Raw genomic sequence first — 26555 nt, forward strand, 5'->3', positions numbered from 1 at the left:
AGTCAACTACAAAGAAACTTTTGAAATTCTTTTTTGAAATTCAACATTTCCCCAATGTTTTTGAGTACAATTTTTTTTTTTTTTTTGCATGACAACTCTTAGTATTTCATGAAAAGAAAATGTAGCCCCTAGGAGAACGTCAGGTGTCCGTAGCTTGGCATTTAACCTCTCCCCAAATTCATTTATCTTCAGACTGCTTTTTCAGTCTCACATGTCAGTACAGTCACTCTGCACATACTGTGGCCTCTTTACAGCAGATATTCTGAATTCTCAGACCTCATTCATTCGTTCATGCACTTAAGTAAATATTATCCCGTGTTTATTTTGTCCCAGAATATTCCTAAGAATTCATCAGTGATAAAACAAACTCCCTGACCTCATGGGACTTGTATTCTAGGGAAGGGAAGATAATGGACAGCACTATGTAAATTGTAACATAGCAGCAGTGTGGTAAATACTGAAGAGAAAGGGAAAGCACGTGAAATATGAAGCAGGTGTGGGTGTTGTGGGAGGGGGCAGACTTAACACTTTAGGCATCCAGGGAAGGCTCCCTGAGGAAGTGGCATTTAAGTCAAGACCTGAAAGGGGATTTAAATATGCTTCTGGGATAGTTTCAGGAACTAGCAGTCCTTGAGCACCTGTGTCCCATTGGAGACTAAGATGAGTGAAAGTTGAGCCTTAATCATTGCACAGGTCTGTCAATTTCCAGTTTACTCTTATTCCTAGGGAACTTACTATGTGCCAAGAAGTGTTGCCAAGTGCTTTGCATGCTGCCTCATCCATTCTTCACAGCAATTCATGAATCAGATATCATTATCTTTACATATAACAGAACTGAGACTCAGTGACACTGTGTGACTATTTCAAATTCCACAGCTACTAAGTGATGAAGCGCAAAACTGGTATCCACCTATTATACTGAATGAGGGATAATGGAGGTGTGGATGATGGGCTGGGGGAGACAGAGAAAGGAACAAGGCTTCTGAGCATCAGTGATTTTTCAGATGGGCAGGAACTGAGACTAGGGTCCTACACGACTCCAAGTGTGGCACCCCCTTAAAGTCTGTGCCTGGGTCCCCTGTCCTGTCCTGCCGCTGGAACTCCTTCGAGGTCCTGTTAGGTTAGATATGTCCTGGGATATTAAAGCAGTCAGGCTTTTGGACCAACTTATCCTGATCCTTCACACTTTGCCTTCATAACAATTCCATATCATACCCTACTGAGTAACCGTACACTATGTGGTTTTATAGGCCTGCAGCCAACCCATTTCACTCTGAAAAAGCTGGGAGCAAAATCACTCAACCTCCACCATGCCGTGGGATCCTTCAAAGTTTTAGCTGCTCAATCATGTCTGACTCTTTGTGACCCCATGGACTGTAGCCCACCAGGCTCCTATGTCCATGGGATTCTCCAGGCAAAAATACTGGAGTGGGTTGCCATTCCCTTTTCCAGGGGATCTTCCCGACCCAGGCATCGAAACTGTGTCTCCTGCATTGCAGGCGGTTTTTTTACTATCTGAGCCAGCAGGGCAGCTTAAACTCTTAAGGGCATTTTTGAGGCGCTTCTGGAATGAGCTTGTTTAGGGCATTTCCCAGGCTGACATCTCAGCAGCCCCAAGATGAGCAGACACGTGGTACTTTTTAAAGCGCATGTAGCAGCACCATCCTATGCCACCATCACAGCTGTTCTGTGGCTTTATCTTTGGAACCACAGGAGCAATTAGCTTTCTCAGAGAGGTGATGTTTTGCAGCCTGGATAGCTCATCACCAGGCAGTGTTCACCTCATCTTTTCCAAGCTTCTTTTTCTGGTCTGGCTCATTCTGCAGCTTCATTGTCTTGAGTCTATTTGGCATTCCCAGTGCCTGCTGTCTTCTTTTTCCGGGCTTCTTTCTAATTAACTGAACCGCATCTGCTGTTGCCAGCTAGAATATGTCTGCAAAAAAGAAACGATGATATGTTTGTACTTTGCAGGTTTTGATGAGCAATTAGACTTTTTCGAGCATACGGAGCTAATGTGTCAGTCAGCCAATAAACATTTATCAAGAATCCATTGGAGATGGAGCATCACTTGAGGGTCTGAGAAGGAAATGCAGTAAACAAAGGCTTCCTCTTGGCCAAGTCTGACAAACTCCCCCATGAGGAAAACTTCCAGCTCCAAAGCGAGGGTCAGCTGGTCCAACATCTGAGGCCCAGAGAAGGAAAAGGACTCATGCAGGGCCACACAGCACAGCCTGGTTTTCTGGGCTCAGTCCACTAAAGTCTGCACTGAGCCTGCTGAGAAGACACACTGTGCCAAGGACTGAAGAGTAGAATGGCTCAGTGTGTATGCCGTGTGCTAAGTCCCTTCAGTAGTGTCCGATTCTTGGTGACCCCATGGACTGTAGCCCACCAGGCTCCTCTGTCCATCGGATTCTCCAGGCAAGGATACTGGAGTGGGTTGCCATTTCCTACTCCAGGGGATCTCCCTGACCCAGGGATCAAACCCACGTCTCTTAGGTCCCCTGCGTTGGCAGGCAGGTTCTTTACCACTAATGCCACCTGGGAAGTCCCCGTGGCAGCGGCGGCTTCGTAAAAGATGTGCGTGCTGAGCTGGGTCTTGAAGGTAATGCACGGTGGTTCACCCAGGGAGAAGGCCCTTTCCATAGGAGACTTTCTAATTCCTTTGTGTGAGAGTTCAGTAAAGCACAGTGATTGCCTTCCTGCAGTGTCATTCACTCCAAAGGCACAGGAAATGACACCTTTCATCCCAGAGGTCTGCCTTCAAAAGACTTCATTTTCTGTTTCACTGATTACGATGTAGTGTCTGTGTGGTTGACTGAATCTCCTGTAGCGCATACTAGGGGAATAGTGAAGTCTCAGAGGTTGGAATCCTATCAGAGTCCCTCTGCCATTCCACAGCTGGAGTTGCCATGCCATTTGATGAGGTTGTGAAGCTCCATCTACTTGTCTTTTTTCCCTCCCCTCTCTACTGTGAGCTCACTGAAAGCTTATGAACCTATTAACTCCTGACACATTGTAAGCGCTCACTAATGTTGGATTACCCTCATGAATGAATGTGTTTGTTGATTAAGAAACTGTGATAAAAATGCATCGTCTTGATTTACATTTTAAGCTGGAAACATTCCTGGGTTAAAACAGTGGCAGTCTTTCCCATGAGGTGAGATTGTGTGGCAGCCTTCATTTTCCTTGCCTCTTCTGATTTCTAACCAGCTTCAATCTGTGTGGTAGGTCCCTGCGTCTGGGCTGCAAGGGCTCCCTCCCTTCGACCCACCTGATGTCACCCAGATCTACCCTGTTCCTGCCAGCATCCGGCCAGTGCTGAGTAAATACCGCGTGGAGGTAGGGGGCCGGGAAGGATTGGGCTGTTCTTTCGGACTAAGGGCACTGGTGCATTGCGATCGCAGCTGGGTTGTGTGAGGGGACTGGTGGGGTCCTGGGGGAGACACAGTTGCTCAGAGGTAGCCCTCGAGGAGCGCACCATCCCTTCCTGGAAGAACATACCGTAGTTCCCAGGCTGGGGCACCTGATGTTCCCACCCCTGAGCCACACCTGCTGCCTCCTCCCCAGGGCCTTTGAGCGATAGCCCTACCTGTTCTCTCTTCAGGTTCTCTTCTGGGGTGTCCGAGAAATGAAGAAGGTGCAGCTCCTCTCGGTGGATCGTCCCCAGGTCCTCATCGAGTGTGCGGGACGGGGCGTCAAGTCCTGTGTGATCCAGAGCTACAAGAACAACCCAAACTTCAACGTCCAGGCAGATGCTTTTGAAGTGGTGCGGGTCCCCCCCTCCTACCCTCAGGCCCTACATGCTCATTCCCTTCATTCCCTAAGATGTAACTCACTCCTTCATGAATTTGGGGGGATGTTTTAGAGTTTCAGGTGTCCACTACTCACAAGAAAGAGCAGTCTAATTCAGTGAAGAGCCAGAATGTCAGAATGAGACAGACTTTTGTTTTGTTTTTGAAGCTTCCAGGTGAAGATCATTTAGTAAATCAAAGCAGGTTGACAGTGGTTCCTGAAGTGTGGCCCCCAATTCATCACCATCACCCAGGAACTTATTATAAATGCAGATTCTCAGGTCCTGCCCCAGGACTACTGAATCAGTCTGTTAGGGGTGAGCTGGGGCCCAGACACCTCTGGTTTAACAAGCTGTGTAGGAGACTCTGATACACACTGATGTTTGAGAACCACTGGCCTGGAAGATACTGTCAAAAAACTAATGGTCAGATGTTTTAAAAATTATTTGTACATAGCATCTCAGCAGTTTGCATTTGAACTTATGCTTCTAAAGTGATGTTTGATACCTGTGCTTTTTCTTTATTTCAGTACTGTTTTATGCTCTGATTTGGAACTAACTATGAAATCAAAGTTTGCTTTGTCCAGCCCAGTCAGCTCCAACAGACACAGATTTTCTATCAGCAAAGTGTTAGTCTCTCAGTCATATATAACTCTTTGCAACCCCATGGACTGTAACCCCCCAGGCTCCTCTGTCCATGGAATTCTCCAGGAAAGAATACTGGAGTAGGTAGCTGTCCCCTTCTCCTGGGGATCTTCCTGACCCAGGGATCGAACCCAGGTCTCCCGCATTACAGGCAGATTCTTTACTGTCTGAGTCACGACTAGAATTAAAGAATATGTACTGTGTTTGCAAAGCTTCCACACCAGGCTTTGTTGAGCTTGGGGTGGGGGAGGTCACCAGGGTAAAGAAATGGATGGGGTGCTGGCCCTCAGTTCCATCTTAAGTGGCCCAACTCTCATCTGTTTTATATCCTGGATCTGTGTTTCTCTGAGATGAGGGTTTGGATAGATAATGACAAAATAAGAAGATTGAAGACGACTTGGGGAGTGTGTGATTTTTGCAGTTTATTTGTGGGTTGAATTGTTAGTGCCATCCCTCATATGTTGCATGATGACTCCCTGACTTGAGAAGACAGTGCTCCAGACTGGCCAGCTGCAGGCGTGACCCAGAGGGATAGGGCAAGGCAGGCTCAGAGGAAGGATGGATGCCTGGTTGGCTTTGGTCCTGCTCGCAGACAGGTCAGCTCAGGTCATACCCCACTCCATCCTCATTTCTCCCTGCAGGAACTGCCTGAGAACGAGCTTCTGCACCCACCCCTGAGCATCTGTGTGGTGGACTGGAGAGCCTTCGGGAGGAGCACCCTGGTGGGCACTTACACCATCAACTGCTTGAAACAGTTTTTGTGTAAATCCAGGGAGCCCCTCAGCCTCACCTCACAGGTGGGCGGAGCCCAAGTTGGGAAAGGTAGGAAGATTCTAGATCTTGGAGCTGTGGGCTATGAAGTTGTGGTACCTGCAGGTGTCCACTCGGGACCCCAGCACAAAACAAATGCCCCAAGGTCAAATGGATCTTTCTGAAGAATTTGCTCCTGCGGTCCCCTTTGCTTCTTAGCTGCCAGGTTGTGACCTGAAGCCTGACATCAGGGTCAACTCTTCTAAGAAGGGTTCTTTGTGACTGGAGCTCCATTCTGCCCCTGCTTGCGTGAATGCTAAGTCACTTCAGTAGTGTCCAACTCTTTGCAACCCCATGGACTGTAGCCCACCAGGCTCCTCTGTCCATGGGGTTTTCCAGGCAGGAAGACTAGAGTGCATTGCCATGCCCTCCTCCCCTCCTGCCCCTACCCCCTGACATTCTCCTTGCTTGATGTTACTGGAATTTCTCTGCTTGGGATCCAGGTGCAGGATCGAGTTCATTGGGTGACGTGGCTCTTGCTGCACAGTCATCACTTGTCTCTGCAAGACTGCGGTCTTATTATATTCACCGGCCTCTCCATGCTTTAGTCCTAGTTTCCCCACCGCATGCCTCCCACTGCTGATGCTTGTAAAATCTAAATCTATTTGATTAACATATATGATACTATAATATTCACTTGGTTTTCCACTTTCCTCACTCAAAGCTATGTTTTAAGATCTGTCCGTGTTGCTATGGTTACCTTCACTCGTTCCCCCGATCTGGTGCATCTACCCTACATTGGTTTCATTATCCCCTCATACTGGACCACTGGGCTGCCTCCAGCTCCCCACTTCTGCAATGTTGTGATGAACATCCTGTGTGTGTTCACTGAGGGAGAATCCTGGGTAGTGGTGAGATTACTGGCTCCCAGGAGATGAATACATGTAATTTTATTAAGTACTTCCAGAGTGTGCTGCAGAGAGCAGTACTGGTTGACATCAGTCTACACTAGTCTGTGCCAACCTATTCAAGTATACAGCAGTCTATTTCAGGCTCCCTGTTATGCACATGGACTCATGTGGCCGGAGTTCTGCCAACACTTTGGGAGTTCACAGACCTCTGGAGTTTCTAAGGTTTCCCCTGGTAAACACAGTGAGGGAGGGCAATCAACACAGAGGATCTGTTCACTAAATCTTGATAAACATGACTCCTACAACCACAGTTATTTAAAATTACTCTGAGGGATCAATAAGTACAATCATTTGTTGATGACCAGTTATGCCCCAGACACCTTACATCATGATCTCATTTATTTCCCAAAGACATGGATATTTTTACTGTCCTTTTATAAATATGGAAAGTGAGGCTCAGTGTTGTTAGGAACTTGTCATATTTGAATTCTGATCTGTCTGATCTCCAGTACTGGGTCCTCGAAATGATCGCCCTGTATTGATTGTAGCCCAGTTGCCTGATCCAATGTCCTTTCATTTCAGATATTTCAGATTCATCGGTTGCCACTGAGCCCTCTGAGACCCTCAGCTCCGTTCAGGAGGAACCGAAAGATCATGTCTTTGTGGATATTGAGCCTCCTCCCACAGTGGTACCTGACTCAGCCCAGGCTCAGGCAGCCAACCTGATTGACATCCCTGACTCGTCCCCGATGCTGGAGCCAGAACACAAACCTGCAGCCCAGGAGCCACCAAAAGATGGAAAAGCTAAGGTTAGAATGTCATCCATCTTCATATTTACAAGGCACATTAGAGTTTGCCAACAAGGTTCTGATACTAATCCTCCCATTAGTTGTGTGAGCACAGCAAGAAACTTCACATTTCTGAGCACTAGTTTCTTCATATGTAAAATGGGGACACTGATACCCACTTCACAGCATTGCCGTAGAATCAGATGTCAGTGTAAATGGAATTAAAGTGTTAGTCAAATGTGACATCATATTTAATGGAACAGAAATACTTCTCTACTCATTGGCTTGGAAAAATGATTTCCTCATCTAGGCTTATTCCACAAATATTTTGAACCTACAACCTACTTTGTATAACATCTTGTGGGACCAAAAAGATTTGGCTGAGATTCTGTAAGGGGAGATGGATAAGTATACAAGATCATAAAACGGGGGCAGGAGTAATCTTTTAAGTCATAATTTTGAATGCAAAATCCTTGTGTACCTACCAGTTGACTCAAAGAAGAAAGCAGTTTTGAGAAAGTCCTAAGAGAGGACCTGCCCAGCAAATGGTAAAAGCCGAAATAAGAGGCAGAGTGAGATAGATGAATCAATATTTTCTCGGGCTCTTCCCATCTCATCCAGGCTCAGTGTGACTCTCTGACAACCCACAGGTTTCTCTCTGTCCCACCAGCAATGTAACTGCGGCTTGGTGTTACAAATCTCAGTTGAAGTGTTTTTGCTACCATAAAACTGTGGGTTTCACCAGTTCAAAGATGATTTAAAAAAAGATCTCTATCATGTTGAGGTTTGACAGAAAACAACAAAATTCTTTAAAGCAATTATCTTGCAATGAAAAATAAATTAAAAAACTATATATATCTTTGGATCCGCTGTACCAGATAGAATGCCTGCCACATCATAGGTAGCCAGGAGATGAGAACAAACAAATGATGCACACAAGGTCATGAGGAATCTGTCAGGACACAGCTAACTGTCTTCTCCCTAAATGCCTGCTTTCTGCCGTATATACATCACACTGCCTCCCCATCTCCCAGTCACTTGGTGTTGTCAGTCTCATTTATTTGCACCAGTTCCAATCAGATATGATGCTAAAGGGGGATTTTCTACATTATGCCACTTAATCCTCATGACAGTGAAGTGAGCAGGTGTTGGGGGCCAGCGTGAGGCACTCCGCCCGTGGCAAAGGTCATGAGGAAGGAGGCTCGACATACGCAAAGGCGAGATCGAGCCTCAGGAGTCCCCCTGGAAATCCTCGAGCGTCTACCCCCATAACCAGAGCCTGCCTACTTTGCTACTTTGTGCTCTCACCTACACCTCTGACTTTACAGGGAGCTGTCCCCCACCACCTCTTTTGGAGAATGAGTTAACTTAGAGCTCCAGTTAATAATAATTCCTGGGCGTGACAAGAGTGTTTTAACCTACAAACTTCTCTGAAGGTCCTCTAGCCTGCCTGACAGGCTTGTCCGGCCACATGTGATTGCTCACAGCCTCCCAACCGTGAGAGGCATGAGATGCTTTAAACCTTCTAAAAACAGGTTCCTTAGAAAAGTTAGAAAACTATTAGTATAAGTATAATGGGCTGATTAGAAATTGTATTGGTGAAGGGTTTTTCATTTGTTGAGCCTGTGTTTGTTGCTAAGTCTCCACATCCCCTGCCCTTACACACATTAATTAACATAAAGAAGAAATAAGTATTAACCTTTGATATTAATCACATTAGACCTTAGGCTAAGTAAATTCTTTCCTTATCTAAAACCCACTACACCCTCACCCTATAGGAATGTAACTTTATTTGGGCGGCGTCTGTTTTAAGAATAATCACCCCTGGAGAAATAAGCGGTCCTGGTTGACAACCGCTGTCACAAGGAGAGGGTCATAAATTGTCAGCAGGCCCCCTGGCCAGAAGATGATGTAACACCCCTAAGACCTCTGTATACATTTGTATGAAGCACCTGACTTTGATAAAAGTCAGGACTGCTGACCCCGCGTGACTTTTGCATAACATCTCAGTGTATAAAAGTAGACCACGGGAAATAAAGAATTGGGATCAGTTCCTCGAAAGACTGGTCTCCCCATGTCTTTCTCTCTCTCAAATTCTGGCTGAGTCTCCTTCTGGAGCACGGAATCCGCCATGCTTACTAATTATGCCTGGGCTTCTAAGATCCGACCGGGGAGGCCTGTGTTTCCTCTCCTTCGGGAGAACGGAAGGACGCCTGCGGCCTCCGTAAGTGGTGCAAACTTCTTGTCTTGAAGTTTTATTGGTCTCCCGCGTAAACCAAGCTACTCAGCCCCTTTTCTCCACTGAATTTTCCTACTGAGCTATCCTCATTCCATTACTCTTTATACCTCTAATTAATATCTAATTGAAGCTATTGTATCCTGATCCTCGCCAACGCTGTGCCCTCTTCAAACTCCCTGGATCAGCGGGGCTGGACCCTGGCAAGCAGGTATCATTGTTCCTAGCTGAGGAGACCGAGAATCACAAAATTTCTATTTTTGTTTATATTGTGTTTAGAAGTTCATTCACTTTCTACTATACCACGTTGTATCATATAGATTGCTTGTCTCTTCCACTCAAGTCAAAACTTCTCAAAGGTGGGGATTGTGTCTAACCCTTAGATTCCCATATCAACCATGATATATATGTCATAACTACTCAATAAATGCCAAATGAATGGATGACACATTATTAAACTTTTATTTATTAAGGAGAATGGGGAGCTGTAATAACAAAACCTGCCAACGCCTCCACCCATCTCCTGAGGGTACCCATGTATCCTCTTCCTTAGTAAACTGCTCAGCCACCAGCACGCAGATTCTTGCCACCAAACTAATAATCCATCCCTCATTCCTTGACAGGACTCCAGGAAACCTTCCCGGAGGTCTACTAAAAGGAGAAAGAGGACCATAGCTGATGAATCGGCTGAAAACGTCATTGACTGGTGGTCAAAATATTATGCCTCCCTGAAGAAAGCACAGAAGGTAGGTTCTTTCTTGGCTGTGACAGTCACGTGCCTTGATAAACACACAACACCCTTTACCACCCCCTCTAAAATGCTGCATTAGTCCCTCTTTATGGTTCCACTCTAGGTAGGCTCTACCTGGGTGTGGTTCCATTAACTGCTGAAGGCTACAAGCCTGGAAGGACCAGGGTCCAGAACTGCAAACTCCTTACTGTCTGGCTGGAGCTGGCCCTAGGACACAGGCTCTGCTGTAAATGCTGGCAGGATGTGATGTCTATCTTGGCATCCAGAGAATCTGCCCACCTCAGGGAGGTCCAGCCAGGAGAAATGGGGTCTCTAGACAGGTGGGCATCAGTGAAGGGAGCTTCAGGTTTACATGGAGACACCCAAGTTCAAGTGTTCTCCAGCTGAATTCTAAGTTCAAAGGGGAAACTATCAAAGTAAAGGCTAGGGTCTTGGCCTTAGCAAATGGCAATAATCAGCAGATCCTCATGCTCCTGGAATAAGAAAGGAATTGAGTTATAAAGTCAGAGAACCAGTGGGGAGTGGGTCTGGAGATTTATGGAAAAGCTCAATGGCTGAGTTTGGTAAGACTTCTCATCCTTGAGTTAAAATGGAAAGGAAATTCTGATGTTATTATCATATTCTATTGAATAGGAACTCTTCTGTTCTTTATTTGGAAAGACTGTATTTCTTTTTTTCCCACTTTTTTTAATTAGAGTATAATTGCTTTAAACTTCGTATTAGTTTCTGCTATACAACAACGTCAATCAGCTATGTTGTTGTCATTCAGTCGCTCAGTCACATCCAGCTCTTTGCAGCCCCATGGACTGCAGCACACCAGGCTTCCCTGTCCTTCACCATCTCCTGGAGCTTGCTCAAACTTGCTTAATCAGCTATATGTATACATATATTCCCTCCCTCCTGAACCTCCCTCCCACCCTCCCCCTTTGTGTGTAGGTTATCACAAAGCAGCCAGCTGAGCTCCCTGTGTAACGCAGCAGCTTCCTGCTAGTGTACATATGTTAATGCTACTCTCTCAGTTTGTCCCCCCACAACTTCCTGCACTGTGTCTACAAGTCCATTTTCTATGTCTGAGCCTGTATCCCTGCCCTGCAAATAGGTTCATCAGTACCATTTTTCTAGATTCCATTTGTATGGGTTGATGTTGTTTTGTCACTAAGTTATGTCCGACTCTTGCGACCTTATGGACTGTAGCCCACCAGACACCTCTGTCCACGGGCTTTCCCAGGCAAGAATACTGGAGTGGGTTGCTATTTCCTTCTTCAGGGGATCTTCCTGACCCAGGGACCAAAGCTGCATGTCCGGCATTGGCAGGCAGGCTCTTTACCGCTGAGCCTGCAGAGAAGTCTTATATATATATATGAAGTGAAGTGAAGTGAAGTGAAGTCCCCCAGTCATGTCCGACTCTTTGCGACCCCATGGACTGTAGCCTACCAGGCTCCTCCATCCATGGGATTCTCCAGGCAAGAGTACTGGAGTGGGTTGCTGTTTGCTTCTCCAGGAGATCTTCCCAACCCAGGGATCAAACCCGGGTCTCCCGCATTGCAGGCAGACACTTTACCATCTGAGCCACCAGGGAAGACTCATATATATATATATATATATAGTCGTGTTTAACTCTTTGCAACCCCTTGGACTATGTCGTGTTTAACTCTTTGCAACCCCTTGGATTATACAGCCCATGGAAATCTCTAGGCCAGAACACTGGAGTCGGTAGTTATTCCCTTCTCCCGGAGATCTTCCTAATCCAGTGGTGTAACCCATATCTCCTGCATTGCAGGTGGATTCTTTACCATCTGAGCCACCAGGGAAGCCCATATATATACATTAATATATGATTTTTTTTTTCTCTTTCTGACTTACTTCACTCTGTATGACAGATTCTAGGTTCATCTACATCACTTCAACTGACTCAATTTCATTCCTTTTTATGACTAATATCCCGTTGTATATATGTACCATGTCTTCTCTATCCATTCATCTGTCGATGGACAGTTAGCCATGTCCTGGCTATTGTAAATAGTGTTGCAATGGTATGGAGGGTCCTTAAAAAAACTAAGCATACAACTACCTTATGATCAGGGTCCAGAACTGCAAACTGCATAGAAGTTCCACTATGGGACATATACCTTAAGAACAACTTAACTCAAAAAGACACATGGACCGTAGTTTCTCCATCTAGGACTATCCATGAATATTGATATACAGTTAAATAAATAAACAACCAAGTGTTAGTCCCTGTCTCTAAGCTCCCTCCTCTGCTGGAGTGGGCACTAGCACTTTGGGTGAGTGTGCAGCCCTTTCCTCTTTCTCTGTTAAGCTCCACAATTCCAGCACAAACCCAGCAGCCCAAAAAGTCAGCGGGGATACTCACAGATGCAAATCGGGATGATGCTCCAGGGATGTGGAGGAACAGCAGAGAGAGGGGTTGCTTTTCCAGCGGCTGAGAGGAGACTGCACCTAGAGGACAAGGACGTCGACAAGCTTGGTGGCCCTGGTCCTGGATGTGTGGGCACCTCTTCTCTAAGGCAGGGCATATCCCTACACTTTAGTCCTAGGCCTTTACAGCAAGGCTTCCTTTGGGAGCTACCAAGGACTGTTTCAGAGAAGGCAGTGGCAACCCACTCTAGTACTCTTGCCTGGAAAATCCCATGGACAGAGGAGCCTGGTGGGCTGCAGTCCATGGGGTCGCTAAGAGTCGGACACGACTGAGAGACTTCACTTTCACTTTTCACTTTCATGCATTGGAGAAGGAAATGGTAACCCACTCCAGTGTTCTTGCCTGGAGAATCCCAGGGACGAGGGAGCCTGGTGGGCTGCTGTCTCTGGGGTCGCACAGAGTCGGACACGACTGAAGCGACTTAGCAGCAGCAGCAAGGACTGTTTGCATATTCTTTTAAAATGCTGAGGGCTGAGGTAATTCAATGAGAACTGTTAGCAACCTGGGTTAATAAATGAGATGTGAGAGTGTCATCATCTTGTTTCCCTCTTTTCTCAAAGGAAAAGGAGAGCAATTCCAAGGAACAAAAAGGCAACACAGGTGAGTAGCTGTTCTGGGGACTTGTAAATGCAGCATAAAGCCATTTGAGTGAGAAAATGATAAAACAGGAGCCACGAGAGCAACCTTGGAACCCAACGCCCTCATTTCCCAAGTGAGGAAATAATCCTAGGAAGATGACAGCACCTTAAAGAGATTGTGTAGCTGATTTGAGCTGGACAGGAACCAGATCCCAGGAGCCCAGGTCTCCTGAGCTCAGTTCAGTACTGAAGTCGACCCACTGACTCAAATCTCTACCCTAAAGTATTAATGTAGAAACAGCAGAGTAAAAATAGGAACAAACTGGGATGGCAGGCCGAAACCAACATGGTAAACTTTAATACAGGTGACCTGGATTTAGGTTCCAAAACTCGGTTGACAAGGATTGGATAGAGCCGGTTTGGCAGAAGCTCAAACGAAAGAGCCCTGGGATTTGAAATGACCTCAAACTTGATGTAAGCCAGCAGTAGGTCTTGGCTTAAAACAAGGGGAACACCAAGTGCTGTTTCAGGTAACACAAAAGTAAGAAGACCAGAGTCAAGTTCAGTTCCTCAGGCCACTCCTGTTAGCATATTTAATTCTAAGACCAACCCCAGGACATAAACAGTAGTATCTTGGTTTGCAGATAGTAAAACCGAAGTACAAAGAGGTTGTGTAACTTGCGGAAGTTTATCTGGCTAGAAAATATCAGAGCTAGAAGTCTGTCTCAGGTGGTTTTTCTCCAGAACCTGCTCCTAAAAAATTACCAAATAATCTCTCAAAGTACATTTGTGACTTTGTTTAAGACTATTAACCTATTTGAGTTTGAAGATATTTTTTTAATATTTATGATCTTTATTTATTTATTAGGCTGCACCAGGTCTTAGTTGCAGCATGCAGGATCTTTGGGCTTCGTTCTGGCATGTGGGCTATTTTTTTAAGTTGTAGCGTACAGGATCTAGTTCCCCAACCAGGGATCAAACCCAAGCCGCCCGCACTGGAGAGCAGTCTTAGACACTGTACCACCAGAGAAGTCCCAAGACTGAGGTTGTTGAACTAGACAGTTCTCAAGATCCTAAAGAGATCTGAGGGGGAATGGATCTCAAGCTTTAGTGTCACTTTATCCTGGGTCTGTTCTTTACTAGCTGGGTGACTGGGCAAATTACTCACTCTCTCTGTGCCTAGTATAAAGAGTTCTCACATATCGCAGGAAGGCCTGCACGTTGCTAGCCCCAGGCATCTGCTGACATTGCCCTGCTCCTTGAGTGGAATCTCCTCTGCTCCTGCAGTGCATGGTCTGTAGGACTCAGGGCAGAAATCCTACTATGAAATGTTATAATTTCTTCTTTTTTTGCTGTGCCATAGAACATGGGGAAATCTTAGTTCTCCAACCAGGGATGGAACCTGTGCCCCCTGTTTAACCACTGGGCCACCAGGGGAGTCTCTCTATTCCTTTTTTAAAAGAAGGGTCATGACACATGCCAGAGCAAAGGAAAAGAGGGAGCTTGACCTTGTCTCTTCTCATCTAAACAGCCGTAAGAAATCTAATCATTTCCACTAAATATCCACAGAGGCAAAACCAGATGAGGTAGTGGTAAATATAGACAGCCCGAAGAAGAAGAAAGACAAAATACTGAAGAAGAAACCCAAAGAAGATGAAATTCCCAACCTGGCCGTCTTGCAGGTGTGTGGACACAGCCATCTTGGCCATGGTTAGGGCGGGAAACTCAGAAGGGGGTTGTTTTAGTCCTTCAGTCAACTTCAGAATGCCTTTGTCTGAACTAACTTGCTTTGTCTTTGTTATCATCACTGATTCAAAGCAACAAACTGACAAGAATGCAAGCCAAGACAGTAGAGCTTGTTCTTTTTCCATTTTCTGCATGCCCATATTGAGAAGGGGCATACTTTCTATTGGCTAGCCTGGATGCAGCAACGTAATTTAGTGTGTGAGTTCCCCTGGGATCACTTCTTGGGGCTTGACATCATCATGCAGATGTGCACAGACTCGAAATAGCAAGAGTTTTAGCTCTTACTAAAGTCAGCTCCATAGACCAATCCTAATATTAGCCAGAGGTTGTTAGCTAGAGGCAAATTGACGGATACGAAAATTGGGAGTATGAAAATTATGTCCCTAGATACTGAATTTAGCTAAGTTATTTTGATGGGAAATTTGAAGAAGTGATCTAATTATATTACTAAACCAAAAACTCAGTTTTCCATTTCTAAAATATACGTGTACTTTTCTACTTGGAAAATTCACAGCTATATGCATTATAATAAAAGCAAATATTCCATCACTTTATATACATTAAGAATTTAATGTTTAATGAACAGTTTTTAATTTGAATATCCTCAAAGTATGTCAGTCTGTATCTGACAATCAGTGACATCAATTAGCTATAAAAAGGTTAGCCACATTTATACTTATATATTACATTTTTTAAAAACTTTGGTTTAGCTATGCTTCTTAGAATTTGAAAGTTTATCAGAAATGTTTTATACATTTCAAAGTGGTAGCTAGTTCTAGGAATGTCAAGTCAACCATATTTCTTATTTTGCTAAAGATAAATTAATACTCCCTCTTATACTTTCCCAAGAGTTGTATAGGAAGACTGGTTTTGGGGAATCTCGGCATTTTTTCATTAAATCAATCCTGGGCTTTCCTTCCTCTAAGCACTCTCTCCTCCCTTCTTCCTAAAGATATATGATGGGGATCTCGAGAGTGAATTCAACAATTTTGAAGACTGGGTGAAAACCTTTGACCTGCTCAGAGGCAAGTCTATGGAAGATGACCAAGGCCTCGATGGAGACCGAGTCGTAGGAAAGTTTAAGGCAGGTTCCAAAGTTAACTCTTTTATTTGGCTCTCCTGTCTATAAATATCAGATATGACTTAATTCTGTGGGACTGTGGTGTGCAGTGTGGGTAAGGAAAATCCTTGATCTCTATGCAAGACCCTCCCTTTCTAGAATTCCACAAGACCAAGCCCTTGTCTTTTAAAGTATTTGATTTGTGGCCAGTAAAGTAGATTGGAGCTCAATCTGTGGAACATGAGGAACCAGAGTCATTACCTTAAAAGATCACTGAGTTTTACTCTTCTTTCCCCACCCCTGGCCTCCCAAACATTTGATTGACACAAACCTACCAGCTGAATGATTAAACTGATCAAACAACACAAGCCCTTCATCTGGCAGACTTATGGTGTCAGCCTCACAAAGTAATAGGTGACACTTGCTATGAACCTACTGCACACCTGGGCCCTTTATATGAAAGAGACGTGTTGGAAATCACATGGGCATTGCAGCTTGCCAATCTGAATTTTAAATCCTCATTGTGATACCATCCAGCTTCATGATCTTGAGCAGTACTTGACCTTCCTGAGCCTTGATTGCAGCATCTAAAAATAGAAATACTGCAGTCAGAATGGAATGAGATAATGGGAGAAAATGCTAGCTCAGCACCTCACATGTACAAGGCACTCAGGATCCCATCTGATGCTCCTATTCATGTTTCTCATGTAACAGCCCACTGAGGAGGGTGTTGCTGTACCAACACTGATTCACTGAGGTACCATGAAGAAGTACAGATTGCAGGCAGATTATATGAACTGCCCAAGGACACCCAGGGGCAAGGGTAGGGCTGCCTCAGGTCCTGTTGGGTCCCAAGCTGTGGTTGCTTCCCAGAGCTATGCCCTATACGGTTTTCAGTGGAGCATATCATCATCTTGTTTCAACGGGTGGTGCTTTGTGGTTCCAGGGCTCCTTCTGCATCTACAAAAGCCTGGAGGATTCCAGCATCGAGGACAGTGGGCAGCTGAGAATCCAGCAAGGGATTCCACCAAACCACCCCATCAAAGTCCTGATCAGGGTGTACATTGTTGCGGTGAGCCATCCTCGTTTACCCTGAGGGGTTGTCGGTATCACCAAGAGCTGCCACAACAAAGTATTATAGACTGGGTGACATAAACAGCGTTCCTTTTCTCCAGTTCTGGAAGCTGGAGGTCCATGATCAAGGTGCCACCAGAGCTGGTTTCTGGTGAGATGCATCTTCCTGGCTTGTAGATGGCTACCCTCTGGCTGTGTCCTCACAAGCCTTTCCTTTGTGTGTGTGTTGTGTGTGTGTGTGTGTATGTGTTTGTGAGGGAGAAAGAGACACACACACACACAGAAGGAGAGAGACAGAGAGAGGAGAGGAGATATGTTGTCTTCCTCTTCTTGTAAGGTCACTGGTTCTATCAGTTTAGGACATCACCCTTAGTTCACTTCAGTTCAGTTCAGTCGCTCAGTTGTGTCTGACTCTTTGCGACCCCATGAACCGCAGCACACCAGGCCCTCCCTGTCCATCACCAACTCCCAGAGTTCACTCAGACTCACATCCATCGAGTCAGTGATGCCATCCAGCCATCTCATCCTCTGTCGTCCCCTTTTCCTCCTGCCCTCAATCCCTTCCAGCATCAGAGTCTTTTCCAATGAGTCAATTCTTCACATCAGGTGGCCAAAGTACTGGAGTTTCAGCTTTAGCATAATTCCCTCCAAAGAAATCCCAGGGCTGATCTCCTTCAGAATGGACTGGTTGGATCTCCTTGCAGTCCAAGGGACTCTCAAGAGTCTTCTCCAATACCACAGTTCAAAAGCATCAATTCTTTGGCGTTCAGCTTTCTTCACAGTCCAACTCTCACATCCATACACGACCACTGGAAAAACCATAGCCTTGACTAGACGAGCCTTTGTTGGCAAAGTAATGTCTCTGCTTTTGAATATGCTATCTAGGTTGGTCATAACTTTCCTTCCAAGGAGTAAGTGTCTTTTAATTTCATGGCTGCAGTCACCATCTGCAGTGATTTTGGAGCCCAAAAAAATAAAGTCTGACACTGTTTCCCCATCTATTTCCCATGAAGTGATGGGACCAGATGCCATGATCTTCATTTTCTGAATGTTGAGCTCTAAGCCAACTTTTTCACTCTCGTCTTTCACTTTCATCAAGAGGCTTTTTAGTTCCTCTTCACTTTCTGCCATAAGGGTGGTGTCATCTGCATATCTGAGGGTATTGATATTTCTCCCAGCAATCTTGATTCCAGCTTGTTCTTTTTCCAGTCCAGCGTTTCTCATGATGTACTCTGCATATAAGTTAAATAAGCAGGGCGACAATATACAGCCTTGACGTACTCCTGTTCCTATTTGGAACCAGTCTGTTGTTCCATGTCCAGTTCTAACTGTTGCTTCCTGACCTGCATACAAATTTCTCAAGAGGCAGGTCAGGTGGTCTGGTATTCCCATGTCTTTCAGAATTTTCCACAGTTTATTGTGATCCACACAGTCAAAGGCTTTGGCATAGTCAATAAAGCAGAAATAGATGTTTTTCTGGAACTCTCTTGCTTTTTTGATGATCCAGTGGATGTTGGCAATTTGATCTCTGGTTCCTCTGCCTTTTTTAAAACCAGCTTGAACATCTGGAAGTTCACGGTTCACGTATTGCTGAAGCCTGGCTTGGGACCTCGTTTAACCTTAATTAGCTCCGTAAAAGCCCTGTCTCCAAATACAACCACATCGGGGGTTACAGCTTTGACACAGAAATTTTGAGAAAACATAACGCAGTTCTTAATAAGGGGTATAAAGTTTGGTTGGGCTTCCCTAATGGCTCAACAGGTAAAAGATCTACCTGCAATGCAGATGATGCGGGTTCAATCCATGGGTTGGGAAAATCCCCTGGAGAAGGAAATGGCAACCTACTCCAGTATTCTTGCCTGGGAAATCCCACAGACAGAGGAGCCTGGTGGGTTGCAGTCCATGGATGTGACTTAGAGTTGGATGTGACTTAGCAACTAAAGAACAATAGAGTTTGCTTGGTAACACGGACATTTGCTGGCTTTTCACTCAGCGAAAATATTCCCAAGCTGCCAGGACCACTGTGTGTAGCTCTGTTTGCTCTCTGTGGTTGGCTGCTAGCTGAGCAGAGAACCAAGCAGCACTGAAGCAGGCAGCTCCCAGGCAAGCCAGCCAGTGAAAAGAGCCAGGGCAGAACAGGGCAGCCGCTGCTGCTCAAGCCTCCCGCTCCCACCCAGCTATGCCTCTGCTCTGCTGCAGTCAGACGTTTCATTTCCAGTACATTCCCAAGAAAACTATTATCTGCCCTAGGCTTCCTTTCTGACAGTGAGGGCACTGATCTTTCATTGTGAAACTTCTTAGCCCGATTGCCAGGAAGCTTGGGGCCAAATTTGCTGCTTGATCAAAGTGACCATGTGCTCGACTTTCATGGTTCATGTATTTGTATTTTGACCTTGAAGTTGATTTATAGCCATATTATTGCATATTAACTTTTTGATTACATTGCATAAAATATTTTTAAGAAACTGAAATGAAACATAAAACAAAGATGAATTATTCTTTAATGCTAAGGTAGAATGAAATGTCCCCTTTCCAGCATGCAGTTCTCATGCTCCCCTCATTATTAGTAGCAATGCCATCATCACCATGACCACCACGTGCAAGGCATGTTCTAATCACTAAAGATGTTGTGATGGGAAAAAAAACCAAAACAGTCCTTGCCTTCAAGGAAGTCACAATCTAGTTGGAAAGATGAGAAGTACTTGTAAAGTGTTACTGGCAATGCCAGTGGTCTATATTAAACACTCAGCCACAGGAGAATTTAGATAAATCTCAAAATTTTGTTCAAGAGGTCACTCATGTCTTGGGAGAGATAATTAATGTGCATTCTTCAGGAAATAGACCATGTGTTCAAATAAATTTGAGGAAATGTTGTGCGTATAATAATTCTTTTCCTTGTCCAACCCCTGAGATACATAAAGTTCATTAGCATGCTGAATGCTCTGAGAATTCCAGAAGCAAAGAAACTGATTTAACAGCTTGATTCTTTAACAGCATTTTCAAACCTTATTGCCCACACCTATTTTTCCTCCCTACAGAAAACCCTGCCATCTTTTTCATGAATCAAATAGAACATAGGATCTGTATAGGAGGAAGGAGAGACTAGAGAAGGATTATGATTTGTGTATTCATTTAGCAAATACCTGCAGCACACTTTTATATTTATACATACATATGTGTATATGTGTATGCATATATCTATATTTGTATACAGGTGCCCTCTAGAATAGGCAATGGCACCCCACTCCAGTACTTTTGCCTGGAAAATCCCATGGACGGAGGAGCCTGGTAGGCTGCAGTCCATGGGGTTGCTAGAGTCGGACACGACTGAGCGACTTCCCTTTCACTTTTCACTTTCATGCATTGGAGAAGGAAATGGCAACCCACTCCAGTGTTCTTGCCTGGAGAATCCCAGGGACAGGGGAGCCTGGTGGGCTGCCGTCTATGGGGTCGCACAGAGTCGGACATAACTGAAGCGACTTAGCAGCAGCAGCAGCACCCTCTAGAATGCAGATCAGGTTCCTGCTCAGGAAACAGCATGAAGGAAGGAGGACTGGGACTGAAACTTGAACACAGGCAGGTCTTGAACAAATGAAGAGTCAGAGAATATCAGCCCTGAGTTTTAGGGTTTAGGATAGACTGTGGATAGCCAATGTTTTTCCTTGACATTTCTAGTACCAGTGATTATGTGTGGTTTGCTTTCTCACACTGATTTAATTAACTAAATAATTGAAATCTTGAAATCTCTTAATTTGATAAAAATACCAAAGAAGTAAAAAATTATACTACTCAAAAGTTGCATGGAGAAAGAAATCAAATCCCCTCAATTCTGCAATTCCATCCCCAGAAATAGCTTACCCTTCTTATGTATATATACTCTTTTTATGCAAACACATCTCTATTTACACTTGTCTACAACTACATCCAGATATATATTTTAATGGAGTCCCACTTCATGCATTACATGTTGATCTTCTATTTTCTTTCTTGCGTTAGTAATGTACCTTGGACATTTTTCTAGATCGCTTCATACAGGTCTTTTTCATTCCTCTTAGTAACCACCTAGTGTTTTACTGAATTAACATAGTATCCATTCATTCATTCACTCATCAAAATTGGGAAGACCCTATCTTAAGACCTGGAGATAATGTAATGAACAAGACAGATAGTACTCTCTTGCTCTCATGGAGATAATAACTAGTTGGAGATGATATGAGGATTAGGAGGGTATAAAAATAACCACAGACATAAATAAGCAAGATAAATGTTAGAGATAACTGCCACATAAAGAATTAAAATTGGTGATGTAATCAACTATACTTCAACAAAAATTAATTTGGCGATGTGATGAGAGTAAATGGGAAAGGGCCAATTTTGAATTGTTTCTTCCAAAGTAATTGACATGTAAGTTGTTCACAATTTTTAGTTATTAAACGATATTCTAATGAACAACCTTGAAAATATAGCTTTGTGTCTGTAGGATAGAGTTCTAAAAATAAGACTGTTTCTTATCCAGCTCTCAACTCTGCACTTTCTCCATCTTTTCCATATCTTTCCTCACCATCTCCCTACCCTGGTCCTCCCTGATGGAAATGGGTTGTTACTTAGCTGACCAGCACTCAATGCAAGACTGATGGGCTCATGCATTTCAAAGCCAACTGGTTTTAGGAGAAGCTTTTATGTGTAGCCCATAATATTACAGATGAATCTCAAAGAGATGACTTGTTTTGTCCAAGATCACATGACTACTTAGAACTGGAACTCAGATTCATGCCTTTTGCCTCCTCGTCCAGCAGGTTCCTCTTTACTCTGTCCCAACCAGTGCTTCCCACTGGGGAGACAACTCCAGAGAAAGCAGGACTTGAGCAAAGCTGGTAACTTTTAACAGCCGAATGGAAAGGCTAGAACAGTGGTTTTTAAACTTGGCTGAATCATCTAGGAAGCGTCTAAAAAAATCACAAAGTCCAGGAACAATTAAATATCTGGGGATAGAACTCAGTTCAGTTCAGTCACTTAGTCATGTCCGACTCTTTGCGACCCCATGGACTGCAGCATGCCAGGCCTCCCTGTCCATCACCAACTCCTGGAGTTTACTCAAATTTGTGTCCATTGAGTCGGTGATGCCATCCAATCATCTCATCCTCTGTTGTCCCCTTCTCCTCCTGCCCTCAATCTTTTCCAGCATCAGAGTCTTTTCAAATGAGTCAGTTCTTCACATCAGGTGGCCAAAGTATTGAGTTTCAGCTTCAGCATCAGTCCTTCCAATGAATATTCAGGACTGATTTCCTTTAGGATGAACTGGTTGGATCTCCTTGCAGTCCAAGGGACTCTCAAGAGTCTTCTCCAACACCACAGTTCAAAAGCATCAATTCTTTAGGATAGAATTCAGGCATCAGTATTCTTTAAAATTACCAGATGGTCCCTGTGCCCAGTGTTGAGAACCACTGGACTGAAGGATTTTTTTTTTCCTCCCTCTTCTCCAGGCATTTAATCTTAGTCCAGCTGATCCAGATGGCAAATCGGATCCCTACATTGTGATCAAGCTTGGCAAAACTGAAATCAAAGACCGGGACAAATACATCCCTAAACAGCTGAACCCAGTATTTGGAAGGTCAGTGGCCATCTGAGTCTCACTGCACTGTCCTCTCTGTGTTTGCTCCTGTGGTGTTTCTTTGAGGAGGGGGTTGGTGTGTAGAGCTGTGTGGGTCTGAGTACACAGTGCAGATTAAATGCTGGCTCCTGCTCATGATAACAGCCAATCAAGTCAATATTCATGGGGAAGGGCCGGATTCTTTCCTTGGTCTCTTTAGCAGTTTGGTTGTGCATGATCTTCATGCCCATGGTTTTCCAATAATGATTTTCCCAGATCTCAAATGTAAGAGGCCCCTTGAACAGTCATAAGGTTCCCCCTCCTGCCTTGGAGAGAGTCCATTTTTACAGACCAGATAATCGAGGCCCAGAGGTTTAGAAATTTGTTCTAGTTCACACCACTCATAAGTAGAAGAGAAGGAGCCAGATGTTTAGTCTTCATCTGTTACCAAAGGGATTTTTGCTTCGTATCATTTTTCAGTTCCTTAGGGCTTCCCAGGTGGCACTAGTGGTAAAGAACCTGCCTGCAAGTGAGATACATGTCAGAGACGTGGGTTCAATCCCTAGGTTGGGAAGATCCTCTGGAGGAGGGCAAGGCAACCCACCCCAGTATTCTTACCTGGAGAATCCCATGGACAGAGGAGCCTGGTGAGCTATGGTCCATAGGGTTGCAAAGAGTCGGACAGGACTGAAGTGATGTAGCATGTAGCACACTGCAGGCAAAAAGTTGAATTGCACCCCCAGTGTTCCTGCAAAGTGTTTACAAGACATTGCATTTGCATATTTTAGGTGAGCCAGGGATTCTCCAGTTCTCAGCAACCCTCCCCCAGAATACTGGAGTGAGTATCCTTTGCTTTCTCCAGGGGATCTTCCCAACCCATGGATCGAACCCAGGTCTCCCACATTGCAGGTGGATTCTTTACTGGCTTAGCCACCAGGGAAGCCCTTCAGCAACCTTATCACCCCATTTATCTTCTAAAAGGGTTGTGTTTGTGAGCCTGACTGCCATTAACTCTGGAGTCAAGCACACCTGGGTTTCACTTTGCCACATCATGCAGATGGCTTAACCTCTCTGATCTGTAGCAGTAACAGTGACACTTGACCCTCATACGCCTTCAGAAGATTAAGTATGATAAGCACCCAGCATTGTCTATGACATTGCGTAGTAGCTACTCAAAATGCATTAGCTTCCTTCCTCTCCACCTTGATAATCATTTTAGCAATGTACAAATCTTAAGTATATCTAATTCCTTTTTTCCCAGAGTCCCAAGGACCATGGGATGAAATCTCTATCCACCTCATTTAAATTCATTTACACAATTGTGGTCGCTTTGGAACTTCTGACATTTGATCAGAACCAGCCTCTTACATGTGATTCAGTTCAGTTCAGTCGCTCAGTTGTGTCCGACTCTTTGCGACCCCGTGAACTGCAGCATGCCAGGCCTCCTGTACATGTTATTGCTCCCCAGGAAATAAGACAATAAACAATCTTGCTTGTTCCGATTAAAGAGAATGATTAAAAGGATGTGCTAGGGAAATGTACCCTTGCTTCCCTGATCGGAGATGACTTTTATCATTACCTGCCGTTTATGTAACCAGCACTTCTTTTTGCCAAGCGCTTTGTAGTCACTTTTTATGAGCTGCTCTCTCCATAATGCCATGAATTAGACTGGTTTTATAACCTCCACTTATGACCATGGTAAACAAAAGAGAGGCTGCTGGGATATTCCTTCCTGCCTCTGGCACTTCAGAGCCTCTTCCAGAAGCCTTCCAGGTGTGGATGCTTTGTGGATGTGTATTTAATTGTTACTCAGGGAAAGATACTGCTGGCTCAGTCTTGAAAAATTCTAGCAGGGGCCATGGAGGGCTCTTGTGCCTGGACTGGGGTCTGGGGAACCCCTCTTTGAGACCTTTATAAGAGGATGTCACAGGCTCCTCCCCTGATGCCCTGGCCCAGACCTGCCTTAGTTTTCTTCATAACCTCTAGCATGAATTGGTGTGTTTATCGTGTGTTTATGGTTGTTTCCCATCTCCCCACTAGAATGTGAGCTCCATTCCAATGGGGACTTGATCAAGTACCCTGTACCCTGTACCTTGCTGTGACCCTAGTGCCTCAGACAGGGCATAGCACAGAGCAGATGCTCTTTGAGTATCTGCAGAATTATAGAATAAACGAATGAATGTACAATGGGGAAACAATCCTTCGGTAATTTTTCAGTGGGATTTCAGGGAACCCCATTATCCTGAGGGTGTACACATCTGAAGAGTTGGAGGTTCCTCATTTTCTTAGTAACCACAGTGCCTGATACACATGACACATATTATGATGTCTCATAAATGTCAAATGAACAAATGAATCAAAAAAGAAGTAATAATTGGACAAAGAAACAATGGGACATCTTTTCTCCAAAGGTTCACAGTACTGAATGTTTCTATAAGACTCAGGTTTTACCCATTTCATGATGCATTCTCTTTTCTCACACCAACGTTGTATCCAGAGGTCATATCACATTGACACCCAAGTTCGTATAAGTCTAATTTTCCCCCTGAGTGACTGGAGATCCAGTCATGGCAAGCTGCTTTTGGTGGTTTTCCTAAGGACAGCACTAATGAAAATTCAGGAGAGGTGAACCAGTGAGCACACAGCACACCATCCTGAAAGACGGATCAGAGCATTTGAGCCCTCTGTCCTCTGTCATGGTTGCCAGGGGCAGTTAAACACTTAAGTCTTTCCTTGGTGGCAGCAGCTTGGTGATGGCCAAGCTCAGAGGTGGCTGGGGGCTTTCTGGTGAGATGCCTCTAGAATATCCATTACAGCTTTAAATACAAATCTTGGAAACCCAGGGAGGTAATACTATGACTTCAGGTGGAAGAAATGAACTCATTTTCTGCACAGCTGTATTCCTGGCCTGCTAGGGCTGCCTCAGTCAGTTACAGGCAAGGAGCTGTCCAGCATCTCTGCATTTTTCTCTCTGGGGAGGGTTAATTGGCTCTGGGCTATGCTGTGATTGCTCTCCCTACCACTCTGGAGAGTGAGAGTCGGGTTAAGTGGGCCTGACCTTGAAGGCCACAGCCCAGACAGGCCTGAGGACAACTGGGGAAATAATGGGCCCTCTAGTCTCCTCTCCTCCCTGCCTCCTCTCTGTCCCTTGCTCCCAGACCAGCCCTCCCCGTGTTGTCCCAGAGCAGAGTCAGGAACAGCTGGAGAAACATTGGTGTTTTAAGAACACATTTGCCTAAAATGCAGGCCTACATTCCCAATTTAATTCTTAATCACCTTCTCTAATGCTCAGTAGAACAGATAACACATTGTTACAGTAAATCTGACATCATGCCTATTCCTCTCAACACTGCATTAGGGTGGAATTGTGGAGGGAGCATGGAATTAGAAGGAAACTGATACTTATCTTAGTTTGACATGATCTGTGATCTTAGGCCAGTCCTCTGTGTTCTCTGGACTTCAGTTTCCTTAGCTGTAAAAGGAAAAGATTGGATATGATGATTTCTGAGATCCTGCACAATTCAAAGAAACATTTATTGTGTCTGCTTTCTGCAGCTGAAGTACAAGCTCCAACAATGCAGAGATGAGGAGGGCAAGTCTCTCTGTTCACAAGGGGCTCAGAATCTTGTATAGACACATCCAGTCCTGCACGTCTATGTTTTAATGGTTTTCCATTGTCAATAGGATTTTCATCTCAAATAAACGCAGCTGATATTCCCTGATGAATCCACAATGGAGGGGAGAGGAAATGGCAGTTTATTGGGCACCAGTTGAATGCCTGGAAGTAAAATCTGTGTTTTGTATAAACAAGATCCCATTTAACCACTATGCTATATTATAAAGAAGACGTATTATTTATCCTCGTGTACATGTAAAGAGCCCAAAAGAGTTGAAATAACTTTCCCAATGTTTTACAACCAGGAAGTAGCTGATTCAAAATCAAGATTAGAAATCAGTCCTGTTTGAGACCAAAATCTAAGGACTTTGCTTTTCCTCTTGCTGTCACCCTAGTTGAGACTATAAGATGTGACCCATGAGAGAGTAGATGATTGGCTACTGGAAATTGACAAAAGGGTTGGAAATTGTTTGCATCTCAATGAAAAATTAAACTACATAAATATCCATTAAGTAGTAATTGGGTTTCTCAGTGTCTAGTGAGTTCCTACGGACCGTAGGCCTATACTTAACCACTTGAT

At 44.5% G+C, this 26555-nt stretch overlaps 1 protein-coding gene and 1 long non-coding RNA gene across 4 annotated transcripts in view; one reads left to right on the forward strand and one right to left on the reverse strand.

Annotated features, from left to right (window-relative positions):
* The window catches only part of FER1L6 (fer-1 like family member 6), a 175765-nt gene that overhangs the window by 118491 nt on the left and 30719 nt on the right, over positions 1–26555 (forward strand). For all 3 annotated transcript variants that reach the window (XM_070382444.1, XM_005891962.3, XM_070382443.1), the window contains exons 23-32: positions 3229–3339; positions 3605–3766; positions 5077–5257; positions 6679–6905; positions 9744–9866; positions 12872–12911; positions 14459–14571; positions 15588–15719; positions 16642–16767; positions 22253–22380. In XM_070382444.1, coding sequence (XP_070238545.1) covers positions 3229–3339; positions 3605–3766; positions 5077–5257; positions 6679–6905; positions 9744–9866; positions 12872–12911; positions 14459–14571; positions 15588–15719; positions 16642–16767; positions 22253–22380 — 1343 coding nt within the window. The remainder of the gene's footprint in view (positions 1–3228; positions 3340–3604; positions 3767–5076; positions 5258–6678; positions 6906–9743; positions 9867–12871; positions 12912–14458; positions 14572–15587; positions 15720–16641; positions 16768–22252; positions 22381–26555) is intronic.
* Positions 61–25820, reverse strand: LOC138990711 (uncharacterized). Its single transcript, XR_011466794.1, has 5 exons — positions 22978–25820; positions 16139–16282; positions 12246–12331; positions 3590–3717; positions 61–1933 (listed from the first exon to the last, which is right to left on the reverse strand). It is a non-coding gene; the product is annotated as an uncharacterized lncRNA (long non-coding RNA).

This window comes from Bos mutus, chromosome 14, assembly GCF_027580195.1.
Source record: "Bos mutus isolate GX-2022 chromosome 14, NWIPB_WYAK_1.1, whole genome shotgun sequence".
In the NCBI taxonomy this organism is placed as follows: domain Eukaryota; kingdom Metazoa; phylum Chordata; class Mammalia; order Artiodactyla; family Bovidae; genus Bos; species Bos mutus.